At 47.0% G+C, this 26,771-nt stretch overlaps 1 protein-coding gene across 1 annotated transcript; it reads left to right on the forward strand.

Moving 5' to 3' along the window:
• Positions 1–224: 224 nt before the first annotated feature.
• Egln3 (egl-9 family hypoxia inducible factor 3) lies at positions 225–26,104 on the forward strand. Its single transcript, XM_038337278.2, has 5 exons — positions 225–846; positions 19,722–19,841; positions 21,268–21,404; positions 23,478–23,551; positions 24,580–26,104. Exons 1-5 carry the CDS (start codon positions 490–492, stop codon positions 24,594–24,596), a joined length of 705 nt encoding a protein of 234 aa, XP_038193206.2. The 5' UTR covers positions 225–489; the 3' UTR covers positions 24,597–26,104.
• Positions 26,105–26,771: the final 667 nt, after the last annotated feature.

The raw sequence follows: 26,771 nt of genomic DNA on the forward strand, positions 1-26,771 counted from the left end.
AATAGAGAGCATTTTTAAAAAAAATTCCAGTCCTTTCTTGGGTCACACACAGTTTAGTGAAGGACTCTCCCCGACGCTCCGCAGCACCAGCTCAGGAGGAAGGGCTCGGAGGAGGGCCGTGCTGGGGGCGGGACCATGACGTTAAGGTCAAGGCGGGGCCTCCTCTTGTTCCTCCCTTGGCTGCGGCCGCCGCGGTGGTGCCTTTGCATCGCCAAAAGGGGCCCTCTGACTTCTCACTGGGCCAGTCCGGCGTTGGGTGGCGGAGTCGCACACTGCTCCCGCCGGTCTTGGAGCGGGACTCCCTTCTTCCCTGAGTTGCGAGCAACTTTCCCCGCCCCTGGAGCTAAAGTGGCTCGGGGACCGTGGCCGCCTCAGGTGGGTGAGCCCCGGGCCCGGCTCTCCGCATCCCGGCTGTAAGCTCGAGCAGGTCAAGCCCAAGCCCTTGGCGCGTGCACCGTGGGGGTCCCCCGCGTCGGCTCTGCAGGCGAGATGCCTCTGGGACACATCATGAGGCTGGATCTGGAGAAGATCGCCTTGGAGTACATCGTGCCCTGTCTGCACGAGGTCGGCTTCTGCTACCTGGACAACTTCCTAGGCGAGGTGGTGGGCGACTGCGTGCTGGAGCGAGTCAAGCAGCTGCACTACAACGGGGCCTTGCGTGACGGCCAGCTGGCGGGGCCGCGCGCCGGCGTCTCCAAACGGCACCTGCGGGGCGACCAGATCACGTGGATCGGGGGCAATGAGGAGGGCTGCGAGGCCATCAACTTCCTCCTGTCCCTCATCGACAGGCTGGTCTTGTACTGCGGGAGCCGACTGGGCAAATACTATGTCAAGGAGAGGTCCAAGGTAGGATGCGTGCGGGCGCCCAGCCGCAGCTACCGCTGCCGGGGACGGGAAACCTTCCTTCGAAGTGTTGTGCCTCCTTCGCTGGGTTGCAGCGAACTTTGGTTTATAACCAAGAAGTCAGCTTGCCTTATCTGCTCCCTCGCGTCCCCTCCACCTCCCGGCCCACCTCCTTAAAGCAAAAGTCCACGTAAAGGGGCTCAGGTGTGTCGTGATGATGAGCTTCTGCCGACTCTGAAAGAATTGCTCTGGTTTTGGTGATGACCGCAGGACAACTGGCTTGTGGAGGGAAAAGATATTCCAAACACTGCAACACACATGTCCATGATCCGAAGTGCCTGCTTTAAGGCCAACCCGGCATTGCCCTACACTCTTAACCCTACTAGAGGCAAGTGCACTTTTTGCCTTGTGTGAGTTGGCTTGTAGAGTCCGGTAGGGTGGGAAGGAAGAGTTTGATATGTGGAACAGTTAAGACGCCACTTCTGCGTGCAGCCTTTGACCCCTGGCGCCCAGGATTCTCTTAGACCCATCGACCCAACTGAAAAGTCTCACCTGGTGCCGAGCCCTACGCCGTCGCCTTTCTTTTCCTATATACTCATGGCAAAGTCCATTCAAACAACCTGATAAGATCCTTGGAGAGAGTGGTGAATTAGCTCTGGGTAGAAACCTTGTTTTTCTTCACAGAGCCGGATATGGTGCCGTGGGTGGTGGTGATTTATGTTGGAAACGTGTTTCCAGGTAGAGATTGGAAGGCAAGCCAATGGAAGGTGGAGGGGCTGAGACGGTGCACACCCATTGCTTTGGGTCGGTCTTGGCTACCTTGGCCTCTTTTTCCTTTAACACTAGTCAAACCCTCTTTCCAGGAGCAATTCAGGGTGATTTGTCCTGACATTGCTGTCTGGTCAAGAGACTCTCAGAATCATTGAAACTTGTCAAGTCCAGCGAGGTAGAGCCTACTAGCAACTAAGGGACCATGAGCCTCCCGTGCCACTCTTTGATAATAAACGTGAGGTTTCCCATTAGAAGTTTGGTCTTGGGATAAATTATTGTAGTCTTATTTGTTTCCCCAAACTGGAAAGAGTATTCTTATTAAAAAGCAAGCGGTCCACTAGAAATGTCTGGAGGCGAAGGGCTGAGATGGATGAGTAGCATGGGGAGCTGAAAACTGCCATCAAGCTAGGAGGAGGTGTCCTGCCTGACTGCCTGACAAGTGTCCTCATGGACGCTTGGACCCAAAGTGAATCTTAGAAGAAAGTTTTGGCGTCTACATTTTAGTTTGATTTGGGAGTAGTTTGGAGTTAGCAGGACTCTGTTGAAGCATCACGGTAGAGTGTGTTTTTTTCTTCTTCCGTGAGTGAGTTTGGTGGTAGACTTGAAGGTTATCTGTATTTTGATCAGTGTTGTTTCTGCCCTAAAACCTTGCTGATAACCCTGGGGTTAGCCTCAGTATCGGGAGACACTTGGAGCTTTAACCTGAAAGGACAAATGGCTCTTTATCAAGTTTGGTAAAGTTTCTAATAAACTTGGGTGTTAAAGAATTTTCCCTCAGTGGTTTAGGAATAAATTCCCCTCCTCTGAGGGAGACTGAAATTAATTGATAAGTCATGTCACGAATAGAGTTTAAAATTTATATTGCTTTGACTTAATGGAAGACAGAGATCCCGAGCTAGAGTTTAATTCAAAGGGAATGAAAAACCAAACCAAACCAAACCAAAACAAAACAAAAAGCCTTAGTCACCCAGGGTAAGGTGGCAGGCTCAGTGGATTTTTCAATCCCAGGTTCTCTCCTGGGCAGACGAAGTCTCTTGTCAGCTGTGTCAGAAGGTGACTATGCATGGAAAAGGGAATGGGTCTTACCCCCTGAAGAGGCGTCTTTCCTTACCCAGATTCCTGCTCTCTCCACTGTTCCTGGCACAAAGCTTCATTCATACCCTGTAGAAAGTCCACCTCTACATTGGACTATTCCCTGGCTAATTAGAACAAAAAAAAACCAAAACAAACAAACAAAAAAAACAAAACCCAAACACAACAAAACACCAAACAAGCAAAAACCAAGCTTAACAATCAGTGTAGCTGTTTTCTTTTGTTTGTTTTTTAAACAGTAGCACTTGGATTTACTTCTGTAAGACAGCAACCTCCAGCCCCTTACTCCGAGTTCAGCGGTGATACATTGTAAGAACATCCTGTCTATAGGGCCACACTGCTTCCTCTCAGTTGGCCTGTTTTCTTCCTTACGTGCCTTTCCTCCCTCCGAGTCCTCATTCTGTGCAGCTTCCCACAGTACTGATATAGACAGACCTAGTTTCCTGCTTATAGTTTCAGGGGAAATTTTTTTTTCATAGAGAGAATTTGTACAGATCTTAAACTTATTTATAACTTTTGATTGAGGGAATTTCTAACATATACAAATATAGATCGGCTAATATGAACGTCCACCAGGCAGTTTTAGCAGACATTTTTTTTTTTTGCTCTAAAGTACACTTTAAATTTCTATGCATTGTGCTTATGAGTGCATACATCCTCGTTACATTTTTTTTTTTTAAACTGGACTTGTAAAGGTCATTGAATAATGTGAGTGGAATTGCAAAGATATTGGGAATAAACCAGAGTATTTACTGGACCTATAATTGAAATTGTGAGAGAACTGTTAGGTGGTACCTTTCCCTGTCAAAACTAAAAGTTGCTATTGGTTAGAATTTGTCTGCTTTTCCTTTGTTGAAGCAAAGTGGGGTTTGGAGTTCCCCTGGGGAAAAGCAGATCCCCGCTGTGCCCAGGAGTGTGGCATGGCGCCCCCTAACCTCAAGTGTGGTCATTGCTTCCAGCTAGCATGGGTTATCTGTTGCTCCCTCCTGGAGATCTAGACCATATCCAAGATAAATACTGCTTATAATTTGCTCCCTTTTCTTTGGCTGCCTAGAGCTTGCAAATGGCTGTTTTCCAGAGAACGTGTAATTTATAGAACCGAATGTCCCTTTGCCTGAAGCACCAGAGTTGGGAATGCTAGCAATAATAAATACCTTTTACCGAGCCGGGTGTGCTGCCCGGCCCCTTTCTCAGAACTGTGTTAATGTGCTGGCTTTACTTACTCTTCTCCGTAGCGGTCCTAAAGGAACTGAGCACCTAAATAATAGACCCAGGGCCTCTCCCAATGAGGGCAAGAGGCAATTTCAGAAAGAGTTGGGGAGTGAGGCTTGGCATTGCTAAGCCTGTGGCTTTTGAGAAGTCGCTTAGGTCTTATCCAGTGTAAAATAATAATAACACAAAGACTTTGGGAGAAAAGACTTTATAATCCATGTAAAATTCTTAGAATTTCCAGTCTCTGTCCTTGTTTAAAGGCTCCCAGTGAGGTGTGAGATTCTAGTATAGATTTGTCTGATTGAGTCTGTGTTCTTAACCACTAGGCTTTTCAATTTAACACCCCAAATGTGCATATGTGTCTGTGGGTTTCTGTGCAGGACCCGTGTGAGCCAGTTTACACTCATAAATACAGGTGAACTGTAGAATAGTCTAGTTCATAGTTAACTATGTCTCAGGCTATAACACACACACACACACACACACACACACACACACACACACACACACGTTGAATGAAGTGGATCAGTCAAATGCCTTTGAAGGGATGAAGTTCTGGGTTAGATTTTCCAGTGCTGTGTTTAGGGAAGTATTGCTTAGGGCGGTTATTAGGACCCTGACCAGAGCATCTGTGGACCGTGGTGTTGACAGGGTTTGTACTGTGTGCAGACAGGCCAGCCCTTCCCTGGAGACAGTGCAGAGGGCGGATGAAGCAGCAGGAAGTTGATGAATCAGAGAAAGTTCGGTACGCCGTGGTGGGCTTGCTCCCTGTTGTGGAGCAGCTGTTTGGCCCAACCTTCTGGTAGCGTCCAGAACGCCCACCCGTTACTTGGTGGAACTCATCCTAGCTGGAAGTGACTCTAAGCAGACACGGGATGAGGTACTGTGCCGATCAGATATCTCTCAGCACACAAGCACAGGAAATGCAATCAGGAGTCTCAGAGGACTGGGGCCATGAACATGGACCCTCATATCCAGCTGTGCTTGCTCGCTGAGTTTTAAGGCCTTTCCTTTTGCTCCTCTGCTTGTGCTCTGTATTTCTTCCCCTCTCTCCGGCGTTTGCTGCTGTTGTACACACATGGCGTAAGGTTATGCCTTACAATGGCCGCTTCAGCCTTTAGGCCAAGGTGGATGGAGGCTTGAACACCAGCCCAGAATTCAAGTTTCCATTGCCCTGGAGAAAGCCTGCTTGTCTTCACCTTAGCTAACTTTGGGGCCCTGTGAGCCCTGGTTGGGGTGATGGAAGCCTATCAAAGCATGTATCACAAATGTGATTTCCAGAGCCCACAGCAGGCGTGATTTTTAGAGAGCAGAGGTTTGCCTGTAGCGTCTCTACAGTTACCGTCTTTGACTGTTTGAGGAGATCATGTCTACAGCACAGCCTCGGTGAGAGGGAAGCCTGTTATCAGTGAGGGAGCATTCACGGTCTACAAAGAAGCACGCTGCGTGGCTACTCAGGAGTCTCTCCTGCTCATGACCGAGCTAGAAACCAGTGGGTATTGGGTTAGTATTTTCTCCAGAGGGTAGCTGGTGTCTGGTTGCTCTGTGGCAGACCTTAGTGCAAATGGGTAGGCGGGAGAAGGAGTGGAGTACTTAGAAAGCCCAAGGACTAAGGTGAGCGCGGATGTAGCAGTCAGCACAAGTGTAACTGATGTCACCCCCGACCATCTTTAGTCTGGTTTTCTGATTGGAAAGCCCACCCTTGCATTCTTTAGTCTCGTTTTCTTTGGACTGTTATCCGAAGCAGAGGTGGGTGGATCTCTGTGAATTTAAGGCCAGTCCGGTCTACAGAGTGAGTTTCAGAATAGCCAGTGCTATCCAGTGAGATGTCTCAAAAGTATTTTTATTATTTTTAATTACGTGTGTGTGTATATATCTGTGTGGGTGTGTGTGCTGGTGCCTGTAGGTCAGGGGTGCCATTATCTCCTGGAGCTGGAGTCACAGGTAGTTGTAAGCTGTCTTATGTGGGTGATGGAACTGATCTCGGGTCCTCTGTATGAGCAGTATGCTCTTAACAGCTGTGCCATCTGTCTAGCCCCTAGTGGATGTCTGTGTGTGCGTGCGTATGTGTGTGTGTGTGTGTGTGTGTGTGTGTGTGTGTGTGTGTATGTGTGTGTCTGGCCTCTGATTGAGCAAGAAAGTTTTCTTCTAGGCGAGGGAGGACACCTTGCGCAGCTCCTTGACAAGGGGCTTAGGGGAACAGGTGCCTCACAGAGAGGCCTTAGCTGATTGGTGCTGGGTCATGTGGCTCAGGACTAGCTGGTGAATTCTACCACATGAATTCAGTATTTTATTTGAGATTTTTTAAATATGCTTCAGATTGAAAACGATAATCTCCCGTAAGGCAGAACTATGTTGCTTATCTCTGTAACTGGCTTTTGGATGTCAGGAGCGGTTCCTCTTTCTGGCGGCTTAAGCGAAATCTGCACATTCTCTTCCAGTTCCCGACACTGGTTAGGAAAACTAGTTTTTCATAATAACAAAGGTAGCTTTGCATCCTGGAAAGGTATCCTGTGAGCACACCATATATGGGAGACACTGCCATGAGGCCTGAAGACTCTGCCCTGAGCAGAGCTGTCTGGCGAGCATCTTGAAGCCCCTGGGTAGGATGTGTCCTCTAGGGCAAGGCTCGGAAGGCTTGGTCAGCTCGGCAGTGCTGCTATTGGCTGAATTCTCTGGTGCTGGGTAAACAAATGACATTTGACTCGGGCCCATTGAAGACCAAAGAGTAATCGACAAGTTAGTACTGTGGACAAGGCTGGGTCTTTTTGGTTTTCTGTTTTAGTTATTTTAGCCACAGACTGGATGATTCCCTTGTAGCAGGACTTTGTGGCCGTTGACTAATGCTGGTCTGTGAGATATGTGTCACTTCTCTCTGGTGTTTGTCAAATACACATGTTCTGACGGTAATGATAGCTCTGATGTGTTCTGTTGGGCATCTGCCAGGGGTGCCTGCCCAGTGGGTGGCTGAATCCAGAAGCGCTGGAATTGCAAATACAACAGACAGATCATTTTATGATGCCAGACTAAAGAATTCATCTTTGGCAGATGGCCAGGAACCATTGATTTGGGCTTGGATTCGCGGCTCCATGGGTGCTTGCCAAGTAAGATCACTGAGCTCAGTTAATTATACATAGGATTCGTACCCCCTTTCTCTCAGTTATTTCTGTTCGAAGCCAGTGCCGCGTTTGCTTCTTTTTGCCTCCTCTTGTGATACCGACGTGTGGATGAGTTTCTGCTTCTAGTTTTGGTGAGCTGGGAGTCCCTTCTGTGCCCCTTTTTTACCCCCGACCCCAGCCTTACCCGACCCCCCCATGCTACCCTGTAAAATGTAGCCTCAGGTTTTAAAGAGGGACTTATTTGGCCCCTTGCCCAAGGTTCCCTGTGCTCAGAACGGTGTTGAGGCATCCTGTTTTAAGTCAAGCCAGTTTTTGGTTCTTTAGAAGGCACATTGGTAATGTTACCCGAGTTTTAGAGTAGATGCGTGCTGTAGCTTGGCGGACCGCCCCCCTCCGTATGTGCAGGTGTGAGCACTTGGCCCCGAGCGGCACGGCTTTGCAAAGCTGTAGAGCCCTTGCAAAGGGGAGCCTGGCTGGAGGTAGTGGGTCACTGTGGGTCACTGGAGGAGGCTCTTGGGAGCTGGTAGCCCAGCCTCATCTGCTGTGTGCTCCCAGCTTCCTGGCTGCAGGCAGGGGAGCAGCAGCCTCACACTCAGGCCTTCCTTCCCTGGCCAGGCTGGACTGCATCCCCTCAGGTTTTAATCCAACATAAACACTTCCTTGCTTAAGTTGCTTAACCTTAACTTAAGAACCTTAAGTTGCTTCTTGTCGGGTATTTGGTCGCCCCAACAAGAAAACTAATTAAAGCAGTGCATCATTCTCACTGAAACAAAAATAGCCCCAGATGTGTATAATTAAAGGACGTGACAGTAGTCTTGATTTTATGCCGGTTGGAAGACAATGGGACACTCAGCTCCAAGTGTTACTACAATCCAGGACCGATTTTAGTGGAGAACTTGAAGGGTTTCAGGATGCTGTTTGGAGGTGTAGTTTGCATATCGCCCTAAGCTCGGCCCTGGTATTCACTAGTAAACAACAAAGATGGCACCCAAGTACCTCCTTTCAGCTCCTCTGCCTTCTATACATCTTCATCATCAGTGACTGCGTGCGAAACCAGCCCTTCCCCTCTCGGCAGTTAGATGAGTTTTTTTTAAAAAACACACAAACAAAAGTGTACCTTTCATATTCACGCTGTTTTATGGAATACTTTGAGTGGCCCGAACGGACCATTACATTCCTTTCAACCACGCAGGCAGGAGGCACGCACAAGATCAGGGATCAAAACTGGGTCTATTGTACTTGCTTTGCTTCTCAGCTTCACTGTGGATCCTCAAATTTTGTGACTTCCTTTTCAACTAGAATTTTCTTTCTTTAGTAGACATCTTTAAGGAAGGAAATCAGCTGCCTTGGGTTCTCACCTTCTTCGTAACCCCCTTTCCCTGCTTTGGCTAGAATCTGGTTGTGCAGGCCCCCACTAATCGTGTCTCCATTTGTAAAAGTGTGGGAGTCGCCGGTGCTATTCCCTCCCCATTGTCCACTGTCACAACCCTTTGGACTTCTTGCTGAGCCAGAGAGGTCTTTCTGTCTGACCTCATCTGACCCTTTCACACTTCATCTCCCCCCACTGCCTTCTTCCTACACCCTGACATGCTAGAAAGGGATTTGCCAGGCATGGCCACCTAGCCTACTCTTCACCTCCCATGCCATGTAGTGCCTGACGTAGGAAGCCGGCTCTCTGTCCCCGGGAAGTCAACGGGTGGCACAGTCTAGATTGCCCCAGGGTGTTTCTTTGGTTGCTTGTTCTGCCTCCCTTCAATTTAGAAGTTCCTGAATTCAGAGGCCACTGCACTTTGTATATATATTTTCTTAAGATTCTAGGTGGTTGGCTTCATTTCATCTTTGAAAGGAATTCTGAACTCAATGAATGTCAGAGTGCTTAAAAAAGAAGGAAGAGGAGGAGGAGGAGGAGGAGGAGAAGCACATATATTTGTTAGGAGTAAAAGGGGTTTGTATCACAGTCTCTCATTGGACAAGCTATGCGGGGCCATTCCAAAGGAGAACCTTAGCTTTATAAGTTATTTTCTCTCGTTGGGGAATTCTGTGCCACACCTAGAACCTGGCAGCTTCTCCACAGATCTTCCTCAGAGATGCGAGTCGCCCAGACCTGAAACTTAGATTCCTCAAGTTCTGGTCCTAGCTTGGCCCCTGGCAAGGCAGTCTCTCAGAACATCTCCCACTCCTTTATGAGTGAGTTGGGTATTAATTTGTACATTTTAAATTAAACTTGAGTGTTATCTGTTATTAGACACGAGAATGGAACCCTTACACTTTATTTCATCTCATTGGGCTCTGAGCAGTCTATTCTCTGAGCCCATTCTCTGCATCTGTAGGATGGGCACGATATTACATCTCCTTCCAAGAGTATAAGGAGTTAGATGAAAGTGGAGACTAGATTTCCCACCGAAAAGAAAAATAGTTGATTTCTGAGGCCAATCCACTTGTTCCTAGAGGCAGACCCCAGCCTGGCAGGACAGTCGTCCTCAGAGGCAGAGCCTCTGCTGGAAAGAGACAACTGGGTGTTTCCTGCCTGCTGTGGGCCCGACAGAGCAAACCCTTGCAGAAGCACCCTGGGAGTCCTCTCACTTCCTGCTCTCTACCCAGTGTCCCTAAATTAACTAGTGCGCTGCTGGCTGTGTTTCACCTTTGCACACTTAGAACGAGGCTTTACACACTCGCGGTTCTGGCACAGAATAGTCATGGCTCTCAGGGATTCAGGGGTGGTAGCACCCTTGGCTCTAAGCACACATTCTTGGGTTTCTGTAAACCTCCTGAATCCGAAATGCCTCCCTCTCTGGGTGGCTCCCTGACATGCAGAAGTCTGAGAGCTACCATGGGAGGTTCATGAGGTATGGTGTTGGTAATTTCCTGGTCCCTCTGTTAGCAAGAAAGTCAGAGTTCAGTTGATGAAACACACGTGGATCAGTTTGTTGCTAAAGCCGATAGGGACCAAGCATTTTTAATTTACTTGCGAGATTTTGGGGAGAACAACCATGCCTCACACGCCTATAGCTTTTTTATTATTTGGGCCAATTAACTCCATTTTCCAGAACTATAGTGGGGATGAAGCTTGGAGCTGCTGACCTCTTCCTTTTCTAGTGAGTCAGGGGGAAGCCAATCTTAGTGAGCACAGGTGAGGAGAGCGAGCGGAAAGAAAGATTCATGGTCACGTTGATGATTGAAAGTCTGAAAATTGTGACTTGTAAGCAGTTGAACATCCATGTATTCCAACTTTGGACACCACTTCGGAGTCCCTGGTCCTCTAGCTATAGACAGCGGGAGAAAGCCAAAGTTTGGGACTCTCTGCCCCTTGCCTGGGATCGAAGGTATGATTCAGTAGAAATCAGGGTGTGGCTGCCATTTTGCTTCTTCCTGCTTAGGTAAGGATGTCCTCGATTTTTCCATTTGGGGGTTGGAGACTGTGTTTGGTAATTCCGAAGAACTGAGAATCCTTCTTTAATTGTTTTTTTTTTTTATTTTTGTTTTGTTTTGTTTGTTTGGAGACAGTCCAGTTGCCTAGGCTGCCTTGAACTCACTGTTAGCTAGGGAGGCTGCCATTGAACTCCGGATCCTCTCCACTTCCAAAGGGCTAAGATTACAGGCTTGGCCCTCCATAGCTTCTCCATTGCTTATCTTGGAACTGAAGGAAGGCAGTTCCATTCCTGGAATCCTCTAGAAACACTAGCACCTATTTCAGAAAAACATTTTTCCTTGTATTTTGGAAGCGGTGTTGTGTGGTGGGAAGACGACCATGCTTTGGAATGCAGGCTCACCTACCTTGCGTCTTGTATCCAGCACCTCCCTGAAGTGCCTCTGACTCTTAGTTCTCATGTTTGTTTTGGGTTTTGTTATTTTAAGACAGATCTTGCTATGATGCCCAAGTTGGCCTTGAACTTGTGGCTCTGCACCTCATGTTTCTGTTAAGTACAAGTGTGTGGGATCATACCCTACCATTCCCTACTCTTGTCAGATGGGGCCCAGGGTTGACTCCGAGGAGCTTCCGGACAATTGAATTAACTGCTTGATGCGGAGCTAGGCACACTTATCTCTACTTCCCTCGCTCCTCAAAACTGTGGAGATATCTTTCCTCCTTTCTGCTCCCCACCCCCGCCCTGCCACAGATCCTCTGGCTGTCCATCTCTCTGAGAAGCCCCCCTCCCCCCGCCCCCGCCACTTCTACCCCAGTGGAAGATCTTCTGGATGCCTGCCCTCCTTTAAGCCAGCAGTCTGCATCGGGTGAATTCTAATTAACGTGACTGTGGACGTCCTGCATCTTGTGAATTCTAATTAATGTACTAGTGGCAGAGTTCAACTGTCTCCCGAACTAGCTTTGAGCCTGAGTAGGGAAAATTGATCTCTTCCCTAGGATTCTTTTACTGGGTGTTTCTTGTTTTCTTACCAGGGGAAAATGAACTTTTGTATTTCCTTTAAATTTAATTTTTTTTCTGGATTGACCATTTATCATCTGACTCTGAAGCCAGTCTGGGACCCATAGCTTGTACTGACATGACCTGAGAAAGGAAGGTGCTAGAAAGAACGTGGAAGGACACAGGCTGTGGACTGGCTCTGGGCTAGCATGGGCGCTGGGGCATTTGGAATGGAGGCGGGGGAGAGGGGGATGTGTGGGACTGGCGTGGAAGAGGCTGAGGGCAGCAGTGACCTGATGGATCTGCTGTAAGCATGGCACAAGCCAGGACAACAGCTTGACCAGTGTTGTTTTGCTGCAAGATTTAAGGAAATTTCCTTTGCCTTGAACTCTGTCCTCAGCTTGTAGTTCACAGACAACTTCAAGCACACTCATTCCTTGGTATCTTTTGTAAAAAAATTTTTTTTATCGTTTGGTTGTGGCCTCTTGTGACTATCTGACTATCTCTATCAATCTATCTATCTGTCTATCTATCTATCTATCTATCTATCTATCTATCTATCTATCTATCTATCTATCGATCGATCGATCTATCATCTATCTCTATGGAAAAGGGTGAAATGAATACAGTTGGCTCCTCTGTATCTTTAGATTCAATCAGCTGGATAGGACATATTAGGGAGAGATTGGTCCTGCACTTAACATATCTAGATCTTTTTGCCACTTCCTAAGCCATAGTTTGTGGGCTGTTTGCATAGCATTTACGATCTAGCAGGTGTATGGGAAGGTTTGGGTAGTCCATGCGTGAATAGCCCACCATTTTATATGGAGGACTTTGGGGTACTGAGATCCTGAGGGACGGTTGTACTTTATATAGAACTGAAGACTTTAGTTCCCTCCAAAAGCCTGGGGACGCGCTGGTTAGTCTTTCACCTTCGAGAGCTTTCTTGTTCGGCTTTGGATTTCAGCTTTGGATTTCAGCTTCACTGTCTTCAGCCAGACTGACCCAGTTGAAACACAAATCACTAAACTCCTGTGTGCCCCCATTTCTTCTTCTGTGAGAAGGAGTGCCCTCCTGATTCACACGAGAATGCTGTAGCACTTAGAACCCATTGCTGGCAGGGACACCGTGAGAGCTCAGTCTGAGTGGCTGTGCAGTAACTGAGTGTGAGCCCTGAGTTTCCTGACTCCCATGCCTTTTGGAGTGGAGTGTGGTTTCTTTCACTTAGCAAATGCATTTTCCTAAGCACTGAAGTGTAAATGGAGGTCTCTTCTGTCTAGTAAATGTTGCTTCAAGGTGTGGTTTTTTTTTTTTTCAGGACATTTTTGATCATGCTTTTCTGTGTTATCTATTAATAAAGTCTTTTCTTACAGGTTGCATTTAAATTGCCATGAATCCCTTCACATATGTTGGAATTAATATAAGACAAAGGCATAAAGAGACCCACACACAATTTTCTGGGCAGTCAGCCGTCACAGGTTCCCTTATTGTGTGTGGTCTCTGGGGCGCTACGTTTGATTTTTCTGATAAGTCTGTTTTCTCATGTTAAGGAAGTTAAACGCTGCGAGTCCCGCTCCCCTTCCCCCACCCGCGCATTGCCTGCAGGATGACTAATGTATTTGTTCTCCAGGGATACGTGGTAGCCTCTAGGTACATAGGATAACCAGGGTTAATGACTCCCTCCGCAAGCGTGTGAGCAGCGTGACTGAGACACAGCTTCTGCACACCTTCCCAGGAGTCAGGCGGTGAAACAGGTTCTATAGGAGTGCCACCTGGAAGTGGCAACTGCTAACATCTGGGCAAACCTTGGGAAGGAAATGGTTAACGGCCTGTCCTGTCCCACTGTCCTCCAGCCTGCTAGACTGGCTGATTTTGTAATTGCCAAGGAGGAAGCCCCGGCCGAAAGCCTTTCTCTGGTGGCTGGGGCGCAATGGGGGAGGAGCCAGGGCTCCCCAGAGTCTGTTCCCTCCTCTGGCTGCCTGGCGGTGTGCTTGGGTGTGGGCTGGCTGCCACCCTCACGGAGCGCACGTAGCCCTGTCACTCACTCATCCCTCAGCTGGCCTGGAGCCAGGCCTCCACGGGAAGGGCTGCTTTCCCAAACCCAAGCAGCCTGCTTCGATATATGGATGTTGCCAGGCCTGTTTACTGCGCCTAATTGCAGGACTTAGATGAATCCCCTTCAAGCCAAGGAATTAGCTACAACCGAGAAAGGAATGACAATGGTCTCTTAAAAGTCCTGGCCTTCTGACTTCTTGTGGGGGAGAGCGACTCGCTCAAAACTTTGTGCGTATCTTGGGGACCCCCCTGGAATGGAATCTTGACCGAATACTGTTCGGGTTTTACAGTCCTGTGGTCGTCTGTGCTTTTGTGCAGACTTGTGGGCGTATGTGTATTGTGTGGTGGATGTGTATGTGTTCGTCTGAATGCTTCCTCTCTGGGCGTGGGATGGGAGCCCATTCCTTAACATAAAGATCTCAGAAGACTCAGGGACCTGGTACCTGGGACTATCATCAGTATCTCAGAACAACTAAATAGAAGGTTATCTTCTGCATAGTCCCTTGTGTTTATTCGTATGACCTGGAAGCTGGGGCCAAGTTCACCCAGGAGAGGCTGGGATGTGAAGATGGCGAGTTGGTTCTCTGCCCGATCCAGAACAGGAAGGGCAGGCAAACCCACTTCGCCAAAGTAACTCCGCCGCCGTTTATAAATCCCATTTGCAGAAGTGCTCAAGTTCCTTCTTGGTTGTGCAATTCAGGTGGAAGGGCATGCACACCATCACGCTGCCCTGGCGGCGAGGTTAATGTGTAGCACAGTACCCCTGGGTGTGTGGGTTCAGGGAATGGCATCAGCGTTGGTGTGAACGTGGAGCCTGTGAGGAAGGCAGGTGTCGCTTACCACGTGAAGCTAGACCAGTGGGCAAGAGGAGGGATTTGGGGTTGGTTAAAAGGATTAGAAACCTAGCATGCTTTGGGCTCTGTCATCTTGAAACTTTGGGAAGGAAAGTGGGGGAGCTGGAACCATGCTACTGCCCACCAAAACCACACTTCCTTTTCTCCCCTTCTTCCGTTTTGTTACATTGGTCTCTAACCAGAGGCACCCAGACACCGGAAATAGAAGGACTTGGTCTTAACCACTGATACAGATAACAAGCAAGATGCTAAGACAACTCAGGACAGCGGGAGCCTTTGCCTACCTTTGTTTTCTAAGTGCTTGAGTTACCTACAGCTCCTTTCTTTACCCTGCTAGGTGGTTAGAATAAATTTGTAAAAATTCAGTGAGATGGCTCACCTGGAAAAGGAGCTTGCTGCCGCCAACCTGGCCATCTGGGCTCAGTCCTTGGGAACCCACATAGTGGAAGGAGAGAAACAATTCCCACAGGTTGTCATCTGGCCTGGGTGTGTGGGTACAGGCATGTGTGGACACATGCCTGCCCCCCAAACACACACACTCATAATAAATAAAAAAGTTTAAAACCCCACCCTCCAAAGCTAAAAATACTAAAAAAATTAAAAATTAAAAAATTAATAAATCTAAAACTTTTTCAGTCCTGTTTCTCCATCGCACCCAGAACTTGTTTTTTTGCTCAGTTTCATGCTGGTTCAGTTGGCAGCTCTTGTGGACTTTATGTTGGTGACATTTTCTTGAACTTAGAAAAGGTTTTGCATGACTGTTGGCATCTTATGAAGAAGCCTTTGCGCCTCTCTCTCTCTCTCTCTCTCTCTCTCTCTCTCTCTCTCTCTCTCTCTCTCTCTCTCTCTCTCTCTCTCTCTCTCTCGTGGGCACATCCATGCCATGGTGAGCCTTGTGGAGGTCAGAGGACCACTTTTGAGAGTTCCATCTCTCCATTCTCCACGTGTGTCCTCAGGATAGAGCTCGGGTAGCCTGGCTTGGTGGCAGGCGCCTTTTCCCACGGTGTCATCCCATTGGTCTGTGAAGCAGTCTTGAGCCATGTATGTTGTAGGAACTTAATCTTGGTCTCCTTGAAGCACACAAACCCTTGCTGGAGGAGGAAGGGGACTGGGGGCTAAAGCCGCAGTTCCAGTCAGCTTTTTTATGCCTCTGCATTTAATTTGCCATGGATATTTGGAGTTCTACTCATTGTCAGAGCCAAATAGAGAACGTAATTTGACATGCTGGCTTCAGCTGTCTTTAGCTTTAAAAAAATACGTTTAAGAACGAAACTTGCAAAAGACTCCGTCTCTTCTAGTTTGTTGGTTTGTTTTCCCCTCGCCTTCACTCTGGTCTTTGTGTTCAGATGCATAAAGCATTTGGATATCTAGAGATTTTAATTTTCCTTTTTTAAATGGGAGCGATTCCAGCTCAGAGCTGTTGGTAGACCTTGTAGGGCCCCGTGCAGTCACTGTCACCCTTCCCCACCTCCGTGTGTCACCTATGGGTCCTGCCCAAGCAGGGTACCTTTACCAGCGCAGGACATGAAGTGTTCCAAAGGTAACTGGCTGTTCACTGTTCACATTCATTGTGTGAGTTCAAATCTGTGCTGAGCATAAACCACTCCAAAGCATTCTCCCCAAGTATTGACTTCCATTGCTCTACCCACAGACCCCACAAACACTGCTGCCACATGGTACCTAGGTTCTTGCCACCTGAATACTGACGAGACTGCTTCAAGCCAGAAAACCCAGCTGTGACTTTCTCCCACTGGGTTTTGTCCCAGGCTAATGAAGATGTGTGCTCTCCTGTATTTTCTCCTGACTCTCGACACATCGAGTTCTCCGTGTTGCCGTGCCTTAGGGTAGAGAGGGAAAGGGGGAAAGGGCCTCCATTGTTGTACTCGATACAAATGGAAGCAATCCCAGATCTTCTGCGATGCCTTTGACTCGGATTATCTACTTCAGTCCACTTAAACCCATTTTTACAGATGAGTTAGCTGAGGTACTGGTGACCCTATTTCTAGGCTGTGCTGCCTTCCCAGAATTCTGTTCCTTCTCTCTCCCCACATTGCTGCCCTGCCCTCCTCTTCTCCTCCCTCTCCTTCTTTCAGACAGGGTCTCCTTAACAAAACCACTCTTAATTGAACAAGTCCCAGGGTAGGGCTTACAGGTGTGCAGCTCTAGGTGTGCAGCTCTTGCGGCGGACCTGCCTTTGATTCCTAGCAGTCAGGTCCAGCTGCTCACAGCTGGAAACTCCAGCTCCAGCGGCACCCAGTGCCTCCTGTTCTCTGCAAGTGCTGCCCCCGTCACCCCCATGTACACGTAACTAAACAATAACATCAAATCCCCCAGAGAGAAGAATTAAAAAAACAAATTTTTCAAAAGTTTTTGAATATTTCTGTGTAGCAACCAAGAGGTCAAATTTGCTAGTAGCTGAGACTTTAAAGCCTGTTCAGTCAATGTCTTTAAAGGTCTGCCCCTCTTGGCTTGGCATTTTGCTTTTAAGGCTGTCCAAACTGATCTAAAATGTGGGATCCTCCTGCTTCAGCCTCCCTAGGAACGGGGTAACAGGTGTGAGATACCATGTCAGGCTTCTTAACTAATTGGAAACAATATGTGTACACCAATGATAAATTTTAAACATGAAATGATCAATTTAAATTTTTTTTTTTTTTTTTTATAAAACACCATTTTGGATTTTGTAAAGCTCAAGATATACTAAGGAATCTGACTCCAAAGCCCTGAACAATAAACCACATTTTCACAAACTACACGCTATGACTTCTTTTGTTTTCTTTTCGAGGGGCTGGGCATCAAACCTCCGCAGTCATGCATGCTGGGTGTGGCTTGACTGCTTGGCTGGACACACACACACACACACACACACACACACACACAGTGCAGTCTGCAGTAATCTGTCTTGGGAAATGCTAAGTTTTCTGTAATCTGCAAGTGATCTAAAAATGGTCACGATTGCTGCAGGGTCGGACAGTGAGGCGGTTGGTGCCGGTTAGAAGGTTAGAACGCTGGACCGTGTCTACAGTCGGGCTGCGGTTCAAGCTTTCCAGCAGCCAGTTGGGGCCTTGACCTCTCAACTTGGTTGTTCCTTGTTTGTTTTTAAAGTTCTCCCGCGGCCCTCACACAAGCATGATTTTCCTTTCTGCTATCGGCGTTTGTAAAGCAGATTTTACACTTGGATTCTGCTGTAGTTTTTCTGTGTTTGTTCTCTTCTTCTTGCTTGAACGTGACCATGGAGGTGTCTGAAGCACATATCTCTGGTGCGGAGCCAGCTTGGAACACCTGGTTCGTTCCTCTCATTTCCTGTTGCAACAGAGCTGTGGAAAGGCCTCTGGGGATGGGGGTTTGTGCAGGGGGGGGTCAGTGCAGGGAACAAGGATGCATGAGACAGTGTGCGGAATCAGAGGGCGTGTTGATTTATCTGCAAACCCAGGACTAGAACAAGGTGACTGCCACTGAAGGGAGACTGATGTGCTTACTATAAAGCTGCTGTGGATTTCAAGTATTGGTCAGGCCAGGAAGTTTTTGCCAATAAAAAAACCTATAATAAATAAGATGCCTTCCTGGTGAATGGCAGTGTTGATAATCATTAAACGACTCCAGCTCTGTTCCCATAAAACAATAAAGGGTTGGAGCGTTTCCCTCCGTTTGGCACTCTGGATCCTTCTACAGACTTGATGAGGCTTAGATAACAGATCTGATAAACCCATTGGTTTCCAGAGCCCGTTACTGCCCTGTGCACAAATTGGCACAGACTTGATGATCCGTCACTGAGGTTTGCCTCTCAGCGCATCCTTAGCTTCATGATTTGAGATCCTGGCAAGGACCAGCAGACAGTTGGGAATGAGCCCGAGCCAAAACCCGTCTCCTGTCTCCTCTGGCACTCAGCCAGAAACCACAATTGGTTAGCAAGGTTGCGGCGGGACCTTTGAGCTCTCCGTGGTTTCCTTCCATTGTTTCAAACGTGATTCACATCGTTTCTGGAACCAGAGAGAGGGTGAATTTCACTCTGGCCAGAAAAATGATCTTCCTTCCCTTAAACACATGGATGCTCACGGTTAAAAGGGGTGTCCTAATGGTAAGTCCTTAAGGGATTGTGCCAGCACATTCTCTTTGTATGCTCCGTACCCGTAACAATTAGTGGAGGATGTATTCATGGGAACTGTCATTATTTCCTGCTTGTATTTTATTTCAAGCTGTTGTTCTAAAGAGGGTTAGTGCTTCTTGATGCTCTAGAAGACACTGCTGTTCTTCTGGACGGTGAACTTAGATCGAGCCTTTGCTCTTCTTGGACACTGGAGGACTGTGTTAATCACTTATCTCATCGCTGTGAAAACGCCCGACAAAAGCCACTCAAGGAAGGGAGGATTTACTTTGTCTCAAGTCCCAGGGCATAGTCCATTGTGGCAGGAAGTAGCTGGTCACATTGCAGCCCCAGGCAGGAAGCAGAGACAGGGGGATGCTGAAGCTCAGCTCCTCTTTAGTTAGCCTGGTACTTAGGACAGTCTCCCCACTAGAGTTAACTAATCTACAAACTCCATCCCAGACTTGCTCAGAGATCTCCAGGGTGATCCTTCATCCTGCCAAATGGACAATCCGTATAAACCATGTAACCTGTGCTCCTCAGCCCAGGAAGGAGCCCAGGCTTACACAGTCGATTGCAGATGAAGTAGATGGCAGGCATCCAGACCGCTGACCTCTCCTGGGAGCAGAGCTGTTGTGGAATATGACGCGATAGCACCGGCTGAAGGCAGTTTTCTTTTCTTTCCCTTTTTTCTTTTTTTCTTTTCTTTTTTCTCTTTCTCTCTTTCTTTTCTTTCCTTCCTTTCTTTTTTTTAAGGTCTGCTCAGCAGGGAGAGACTGGGATGGTGGGGAAATCAGCAAGTAATAATGCCTAAATGACTTTCATTGTTGGCCCTTACACACCTGACAGCTGCCTGAACACATAGTAATTCCCTGTGTGCTCTAGGTGACTTCATTTGTCTCTTCCTCTCCAGCCAGGCCGTTCTGTCTGCTCCCAATCACCTTTCCTCAAACCACCGTCTGTCTGGTGGTGCCATCATTTGTCAAATCCTTACCACAGTCACCTCCAAATCCCACTTTCAGGGAGATGCTCAGGCCAACAGACTAACTTCAGCTCTGCACATGACACCACAGTGACAAAAACTGCTAGAGGAAGGCAAGCATCTTGTTGATGACGTAGACGCATGTCTCTAGAAGGTTCTCGATGTTCTAAAGCACGCTTGCCCTGCACCTAGTCCTAAGGCACGGCCTGCCTGATAAGCTTTCCTACCAAAGGTTGCCTCGTGCTAATTTTATGTTCTGACGGTAATCCAAACGTCTGCTGTACGATGAGGCTATTTAAACTTTTTTTTTTTTAAAAAAACAGTATCCTTGCAATGTCTCCACAGGCAATGGTGGCTTGCTATCCAGGAAACGGAACAGGTTATGTCCGCCATGTGGACAACCCCAATGGCGATGGCCGCTGTATCACCTGTATTTACTACCTGAATAAGAACTGGGATGCCAAGGTACTGTGGAATAATGGGAAGGGTTGGCGTGGGTTTATATGCCGTAGAAGGTGCAGATAGGGGTGTCCTGAGAGGAGCATGCCACTTCCAGTTAGATAAAAACAGTCAGGTTAGAGTTGCTAATAGTTTGTCGCCACTGTTTTATTTCTTACCTTTCCCCTACTTGTGGAATTAGTACCAAAGCTGATGAGATTAAGGACAGTGGCTATAAAGTTAATTTGGTGGGGGAGGGGGAGGGTGATTGTGAAGGTCAAGGGTTAATGAGGGAGGTAATTTAACACTGGGGTGCAGAGCTCATGTGGTTCTCAGCTCAGCATATAATATACACCTCCCAGCAGCAACACTGAGAAAGCTCCACAGAAACAAAAGAGTGGGGTACCAGACTGTCCCTGACACAGATTTCCCATGTTGTCCTCTTTCTCGGGATGATGTGTCCCAAAGGGAGCCATTTGTCATAGCTTGTGAATGGCAGAGGTTGTGTGGCTTATTTTTGAATGGGAGGTGGTAGAAAGGGAATGAATTGAGATGTGAAGTTGGTGTAGCGTGGCCTGTTCCTTGTATACTCTCTGAAAGTTAAGAACGATTTGGGAGTCTGGGAAGCCAGAGAACTTAGAAGCTTGTTTAGACTGGAATTCTGTGCATATGTCCATTAGTGCAGGCTCGGCTGTGGTAACGGCTGTAACGATGACTCTCTCGTATTCGGTAGTAAGACTGGAAGAGTTCCTTTAGGGCTTAAAAGTATCTTTGGGGATGCTATGGTGTGCAGAATTATTGCTCCAACAATAATAAACAAGGAAGTACGAAATCAATGAATATTTGATCTTCTGCCAGTGTTGGAGGGGTGTGGTGTAGAAACATTGATGTGTTAAGTCTGATTTCTACTCCGATGCCTGTTCCAGGAGGGCAGTCGGTTGTTCGTGTGACAAAGAAAAAGCAGGTGAAGAGAGTGTCAGGTATCCAAAAACGTGTAGACAGTGTGGTGTGAGAGCTAGGCAGCGGTCCAGCCAAGGAGGTCAGATGGCATTTGAAGAAGTCAGAGGACTTCTGTTAGTGCAGGGGCAGCTGTCTGCGATGAGCACTTAGACTCAGTGTCTGACGGCGCTATGAAATTGTTTAGGATTTGTTTGCTTGCTTTTTGGGGTTGAAGCATCCTGACATGGACAGTTTTGTGTGAGGCCCTCTGACTGTCCGCTGTTTTGTGCTGTGGCCGTCATGGCTGTGTGAGATGCTGGTCTGAAGTGAGAGAGGAGCTGATGTAGCTAGGTCTGAGATAAGTTTAACTGTAAAGTATGAGGGGAGTAAATATTTGGGGGCAGAACCCACTTAAAGTGAGGTAGACGAGGTGTTTCTCTTTGATAGTGCAAACGCAATCGCTGGTACGCTTCCTGTAGAGCAGGAAATAACCATTCCTCTTCTTGGCCTTCAGTTACATGGAGGAGTTCTGCGGATATTTCCAGAAGGGAAATCGTTCGTAGCAGATGTGGAGCCCATTTTTGATAGACTCCTGTTCTTCTGGTCGGACCGCAGGAACCCACATGAAGTCCAGCCCTCCTATGCAACCAGGTAAGAGTCGGGGTTTTCTGAGAACTCTTAGAACTTATGTCCCATACTAGGAAGTACTGGTCACACCCCAAAACTGATAGGTAAGTCTGTTTGGAGTGATAGAAATTGAAGGGCTCTTTAGGATTCAGTAATCTACAAACACAGCCACTTAAAAATAACTATTAACTTGTTTTCTGTGAGTTGTGCATACTGGTCTCCGTTCCTTAGAAACCTTTCCCTTTCTTTCTGTCCCTTCCTCCGTCCGCTTAAGGAAAAAAAAAGTTGCTTGGGCACACTCTTGTAATACCAGCAGTCAGAGTGTAAGCAGGAGAATTGAGAGTTCAAGACAACGCTAGCGAAGGGAGACCTAGGCTCGGGAACATCGAGGGCCAAACAACAGCAACAAAGCCTAATGTTGAACTAAGCCATGGTCATCAAAGTTCTGCTTCTTCGCGCGAACTTGGTTCGTCAGTTTAAGCAAAGAAAGAACCTTGGGAAAGGAAAGAATAATTCGTTCTGAATTCATTTCCTTTTCCCTCTTTCTGTTTGCCCGAGCTAACCTTAAAGTTTGCCCGGACTACATTATCTGTGTCATAACAATTGGCATTTTTAAGTCTTGCTTGCGCCATCGTTCACCCATTCATCAATTTTTGAGACAGGGTCTCACGTCGGGATGACGTGGAACTCACTCTGTAGCAGAAAATGACCTTGAGTTTCTGATCCTCCTGCCTCTGCCTCCTGAGTGCTGAGATTATAGGCATGTGCCATTGCACATGGTTTTTGTGGAGCTAGGGCATTGTGCGCACTGTGCAAGCACTCTGCGAACTGAGCGACAGCCCTAGACCTACAACTGAATGTTTTAAATCTTTCCTTCCTTCCTTCCTTCCTTCCTTCCTTCCTTCCTTCCTTCCTTCCCTCCCTCCCTCCCTCCCTCCCTCCCTCCCTCCCTCCCTCCCTCCCTCCTTCCCTCTCTTCTTTCCTTCCTTCCTTTCCTCCTCCTTGGCACATTGATGTACAGGTTTTTAGAGTCACTGAACATCTTAGAATTATCTAATCTTAATCTAGAAAGCTCTGATAAAAAATACTTATGTTTGCTTCTACTTCCAGTTCTCCCTTATCTCCCACCAAGCGCTTTGGGCCCTGCCGAGTGGGGCTTATACTGGGAGTAGCAGCGAGGTAGGGGAGAGAACCTTGTAGGAGGGCGGTGCTATAAACCTTGTAGAAGCACAGGGCTAAACCTTAACAAGCTTAGCTGTGCCATAGGCCTAGCCCTCTAGACCTCTCCAAGCCGAGCCCAGAGATACAGGTTTAGTCACACTGTAACGTGCTCTGCACAAACAGGCCACTAGTTCTTTCCGCTGAAATCCACTTGTGGCTTGTTTTGTGGGGCTCAACAATTGGACCCTGTTTTGTGGCAGGGTTCTTTTATTTCCCAGTCCCATTGTGACCAACTTCAGAGGAAAAATACCAGCAAAAGTGATTAGAAGCCCTTGGGATTTTTGCTGGAAATCTTAATGGAAATTTTATGACTAAGAATAAATATAAAAGTCAAAGTTTTAAAAGTTCAAGCGTGAGATAGCTCCAATCACAGTGTGTCCTGTGGATAGGACGAAGCCAGGGACGGTGGGAAGCGTGAAGGCGTCAGTGCTGAACTGTACCGTTTTACCAAGGTCTAAAACTGAAGAGAGCAGGCCTGGTGTTGGAAAGAATCCGTGACTTGGGAAAGCTCCACTCAGATGTTAGCTCCCCTGCTCTGGTCCCTTCCCAGGTCTTGAGCCTCTCTCCTCCAGTCCTTCCTGTGCAAACTGCACTTCCCCAATGGCATCTTTCCTGTAGAATCTCCCACTGGAGACTGAGAGCCTAAAAAGGGGGAAATAGTGACGGCATCATTGAATTCCCAGCGCCTGGCATGTGCCCGGAACCCATGTGCTATATGACATTTATGTAGAATTGAACCCAGAGGAAATGATTTGAACTTGAAATAGGTGCGGACTTCTGATAAGAGGTGGTTTTACAAATGGTTTTAATGTGAGCTTTGCAGAGTACGTTTGAAGACTTTGGTGTTTTCTAGTAACATGGGCTTGTCTTTCACAGGTACGCTATGACTGTCTGGTACTTTGATGCTGAAGAAAGGGCAGAAGCCAAAAAGAAATTCAGAAATTTAACTAGTATGTATCTGATCATTTCCTGACTTTTTTTTTTCTATTTTGCAATAGGCTGTTTAATCTCAGTTGTAGCTTCAGCTTCATATATAATGATATCTAAAACATTGGCCTTCATGCTCTTTAAAAAAAAAAAAAACAGAAGGAAATGTGGAGGTCATTTCCCCTCACAGTATCAAATTTTGTCCATGAATTTGATATTTATGCAGAAAATATAATGGATCCTAGCTCCAACAGCTAATTTACATTGATACGGGATTTGACTCAGTCTAAAATATAAATATATATGAAAGTGTGCTCTTGCCAAACTGCTGTGACATCATTCCTGTCACCTCCATCCGTATTTATAAACCACACTTCTCAAACTTGGTGGCACTAAGCTAAGCATTGCCGAACAGCACTTTAGAGGCTGAGACAGGCGGAGCGTGAGCGTGAGGTCAGCCTGATTCCTCTACTAAGACCATATCTCTGACTCCCCTATGGACTGCCTCCCCAAAACGTGTACAAGAGTAGTAATTCTTCCAGGTTGGTTTATAAATGCTGCACCTGTATCCTCCTTGCTAGTGACTGCATGCCTAAGACGTCTTACAGTAAGACCTGGAGATGCAGCTCAGAGGTAGAGGGCCTGTCAAACACACGGAATGTCCTGGGTGCAGCCTTCTGCACTGACAGACAAATAGAAGTATGTTTTCATAGAGACATGGGTGTAACTTTACCTCACTCATAGGTGTAGAGATACTTATCAAATGCCAAGGAAGACACTTTTTCAAAGTTCTGTCAGGAATCTCAATTTGCTTATAAAATGGGAGTGTGTGCTTACGTGTGTGTGTGTGTGTGTGTGTCTGTGTGAGAGGAGTGTGTGCTTAAGTGTGTGTGTCTGTGTGTGTGTGTAAGAGAGGGGGTGTATATGTCTCTCTGTGTGTGTAAGGATAGAGGGAGAGAGAGAGAGAGAGAGAGAGACTTGGTGACATAATCCATCAAATTGACTTTCTAATCGCTCTCTTTTCTTCTTTTCTCTCTTGCCACCGACCCAGGGAAACCTGAAGACTGACCATGACTGTGAAGTCCGCTGGCCTCGTCCGTTTAGTAACGGTTCCTGAAACGTTAAGAATGCAGAGCCAAAGAGTATGTAAATCCCCCCACTGCCTCCTCATTCGCATCCCTGTCTTGTTTGTGGTACTTCGCGTTTCCTTGCCAGGACTGAGCTGACCTTCGGACACCCTTTGCCGGATGAACTCATTAGCTAACTCTAGAAATGCCTGCCAGCGTCCTCACTGGCCAGCGGTCTAGCGGATAGGTTTGGGGATCCGGCTGCTGAGATGAGACCCAGGAGACCCAGGAGTGACTCTTATTTGCACTTTATGTATATTTCCTGATTTGAAAGGAGGAGGATTGCAAAACACATTGGTGACAGACGCCACAAAGAGGCACCCTTGAAACCTTAGCAGCAAGAAACAGAGAAACATATCATCTCAACAATTTCCAGATGCTAACCCGAGACTGGACAGTTACAACAATCTAATGACATTATTACCTCTAGAAAGAGCTGCTGTCATTGTGATCAATTTATAAATGTCCCACGGTGGACACCCCTTTTTCCTGGCCCTACAACCTGGACTTCCTAAATCGATGACTTTCTTGTTGAAGATGACAACTCCATTATTTTTACTTCTTACTTGGAGAACCTAATTATGCAAAGAATAAAACTGGCCATGTAGTTTGGGTTGTTTTTCTGGCATTAAAATTGGAAGTTAAATCAAAGGACAGAAAAACTTCCTGGTAATTCAGCATTAGCTTCTTCTGCCCACTGTCTGGGCAGAGCAAAGCCTAGCGCTACCCAATCAATACCCATGTGCGCGGTGAACAGGTCGAAGAGGAAGACTTGATCGGAAGCGCAGGCTACCCCTTCGCCAGTGCTCCTTTCCACCGTTCATCGTTAGCAACGACAAAGAACAGTGTGCTGTATTCTTGAAAGAGATTGGAAATAGAAAGATCTCAAAGCCGTTGGAGTTCTGCCAAGTTGTCTGCCCCCACCAACCGTCCTTTAGCCAACTTGAACCTTGAGAGCCACTGGTTGGTAGTGCGGCCAGACTTGTGGATGCTGCTTCCTCCAGAACTCCGCATTAAGCACCTGTTTTGTAAAAAGTTATCCGTCCTAGTTTTTGCTTCTACCTCCCCATCTCTCAGATCTCTGTAATTTCTTGCTAGAATCCCACAAGCATCACAGACCCAGAAATGTTTTGTTTCATCGCGTTCAGATGTACAGACTTTCCAAGAAAGAAGCTGGTATTTTTCCTTTGATCATTTTGGAAAGTGTCAAGAAAGAACTGCCATTCCTTCCCACCATGGCTCTGTTTTATTTTATTTAGTATTTTTCACCTTCTAACTTACGATGTCATTTCCTTATTTATTATGTCTATTGTCTTGTAGCCTATGGCATCTAGAGTGTTAAGTACAACGAAGACAGGGACTTTGTACATGTTTGATCAATGCAACGTACTCTCAGCACCTGGCCCAATGCCTGGCATATAGCAAGGGCTTAGTAAACATGTGTTCAATAAACTCGGCCTCCTCTGTAATGGTTGGATGCATTTTCTTTGTCTTTGGCAGGAAAGGCTTGTTGGATTTTTTAATCTGTGTTTCTAGCATTTAGACTGTGTTTCTTTCTTGCTTGGATCTAGGACACTAGTTCTCAACCTGTGGGTCATGACCCCTTTGGGGTCAAACTACCATTTCATAAAGGTCTTAATATCAGATATCCCGCATATCAGATATTTAGTTTACAATTCATAACATCATCAAAATTATAATTATGAAGTAGTAATGAAAATAATTTATGGCTGGGTGGGGTCACCACAACAAGAGGAACTATATTAAAGGGTCACAGCATTAGGAGGGTTGAGAACCATGATCTGAGACCTCATAACGCCCTGGCAAGTGCTCTCCCATTGAGGTGTACCGTCATGGCCCCTGTTGTTATTATGAATCCAGGCTGGGAGTTTTACAGAGCTCTGGCTACAGTGTCATTTCTTGTGATAGTAGGTCATTCACAGGTGCCATGTCCCACACAGCTGGGGCTTGATCTGACTGAGACAGGAAAGAGAATGAAAACAGGACAGACAGACAGACTGGAATCAGGTGGACGAAGCAGTACCTCCTACCTAACAGCAGAACCTTATTGCACACAGCACTGGAGGAGTTAACCGGTCTCAGGAGGAGATATTTC

The sequence above is a fragment of the Arvicola amphibius genome, chromosome 7, assembly GCF_903992535.2.
Source record: "Arvicola amphibius chromosome 7, mArvAmp1.2, whole genome shotgun sequence".
NCBI lineage: Eukaryota > Metazoa > Chordata > Mammalia > Rodentia > Cricetidae > Arvicola > Arvicola amphibius.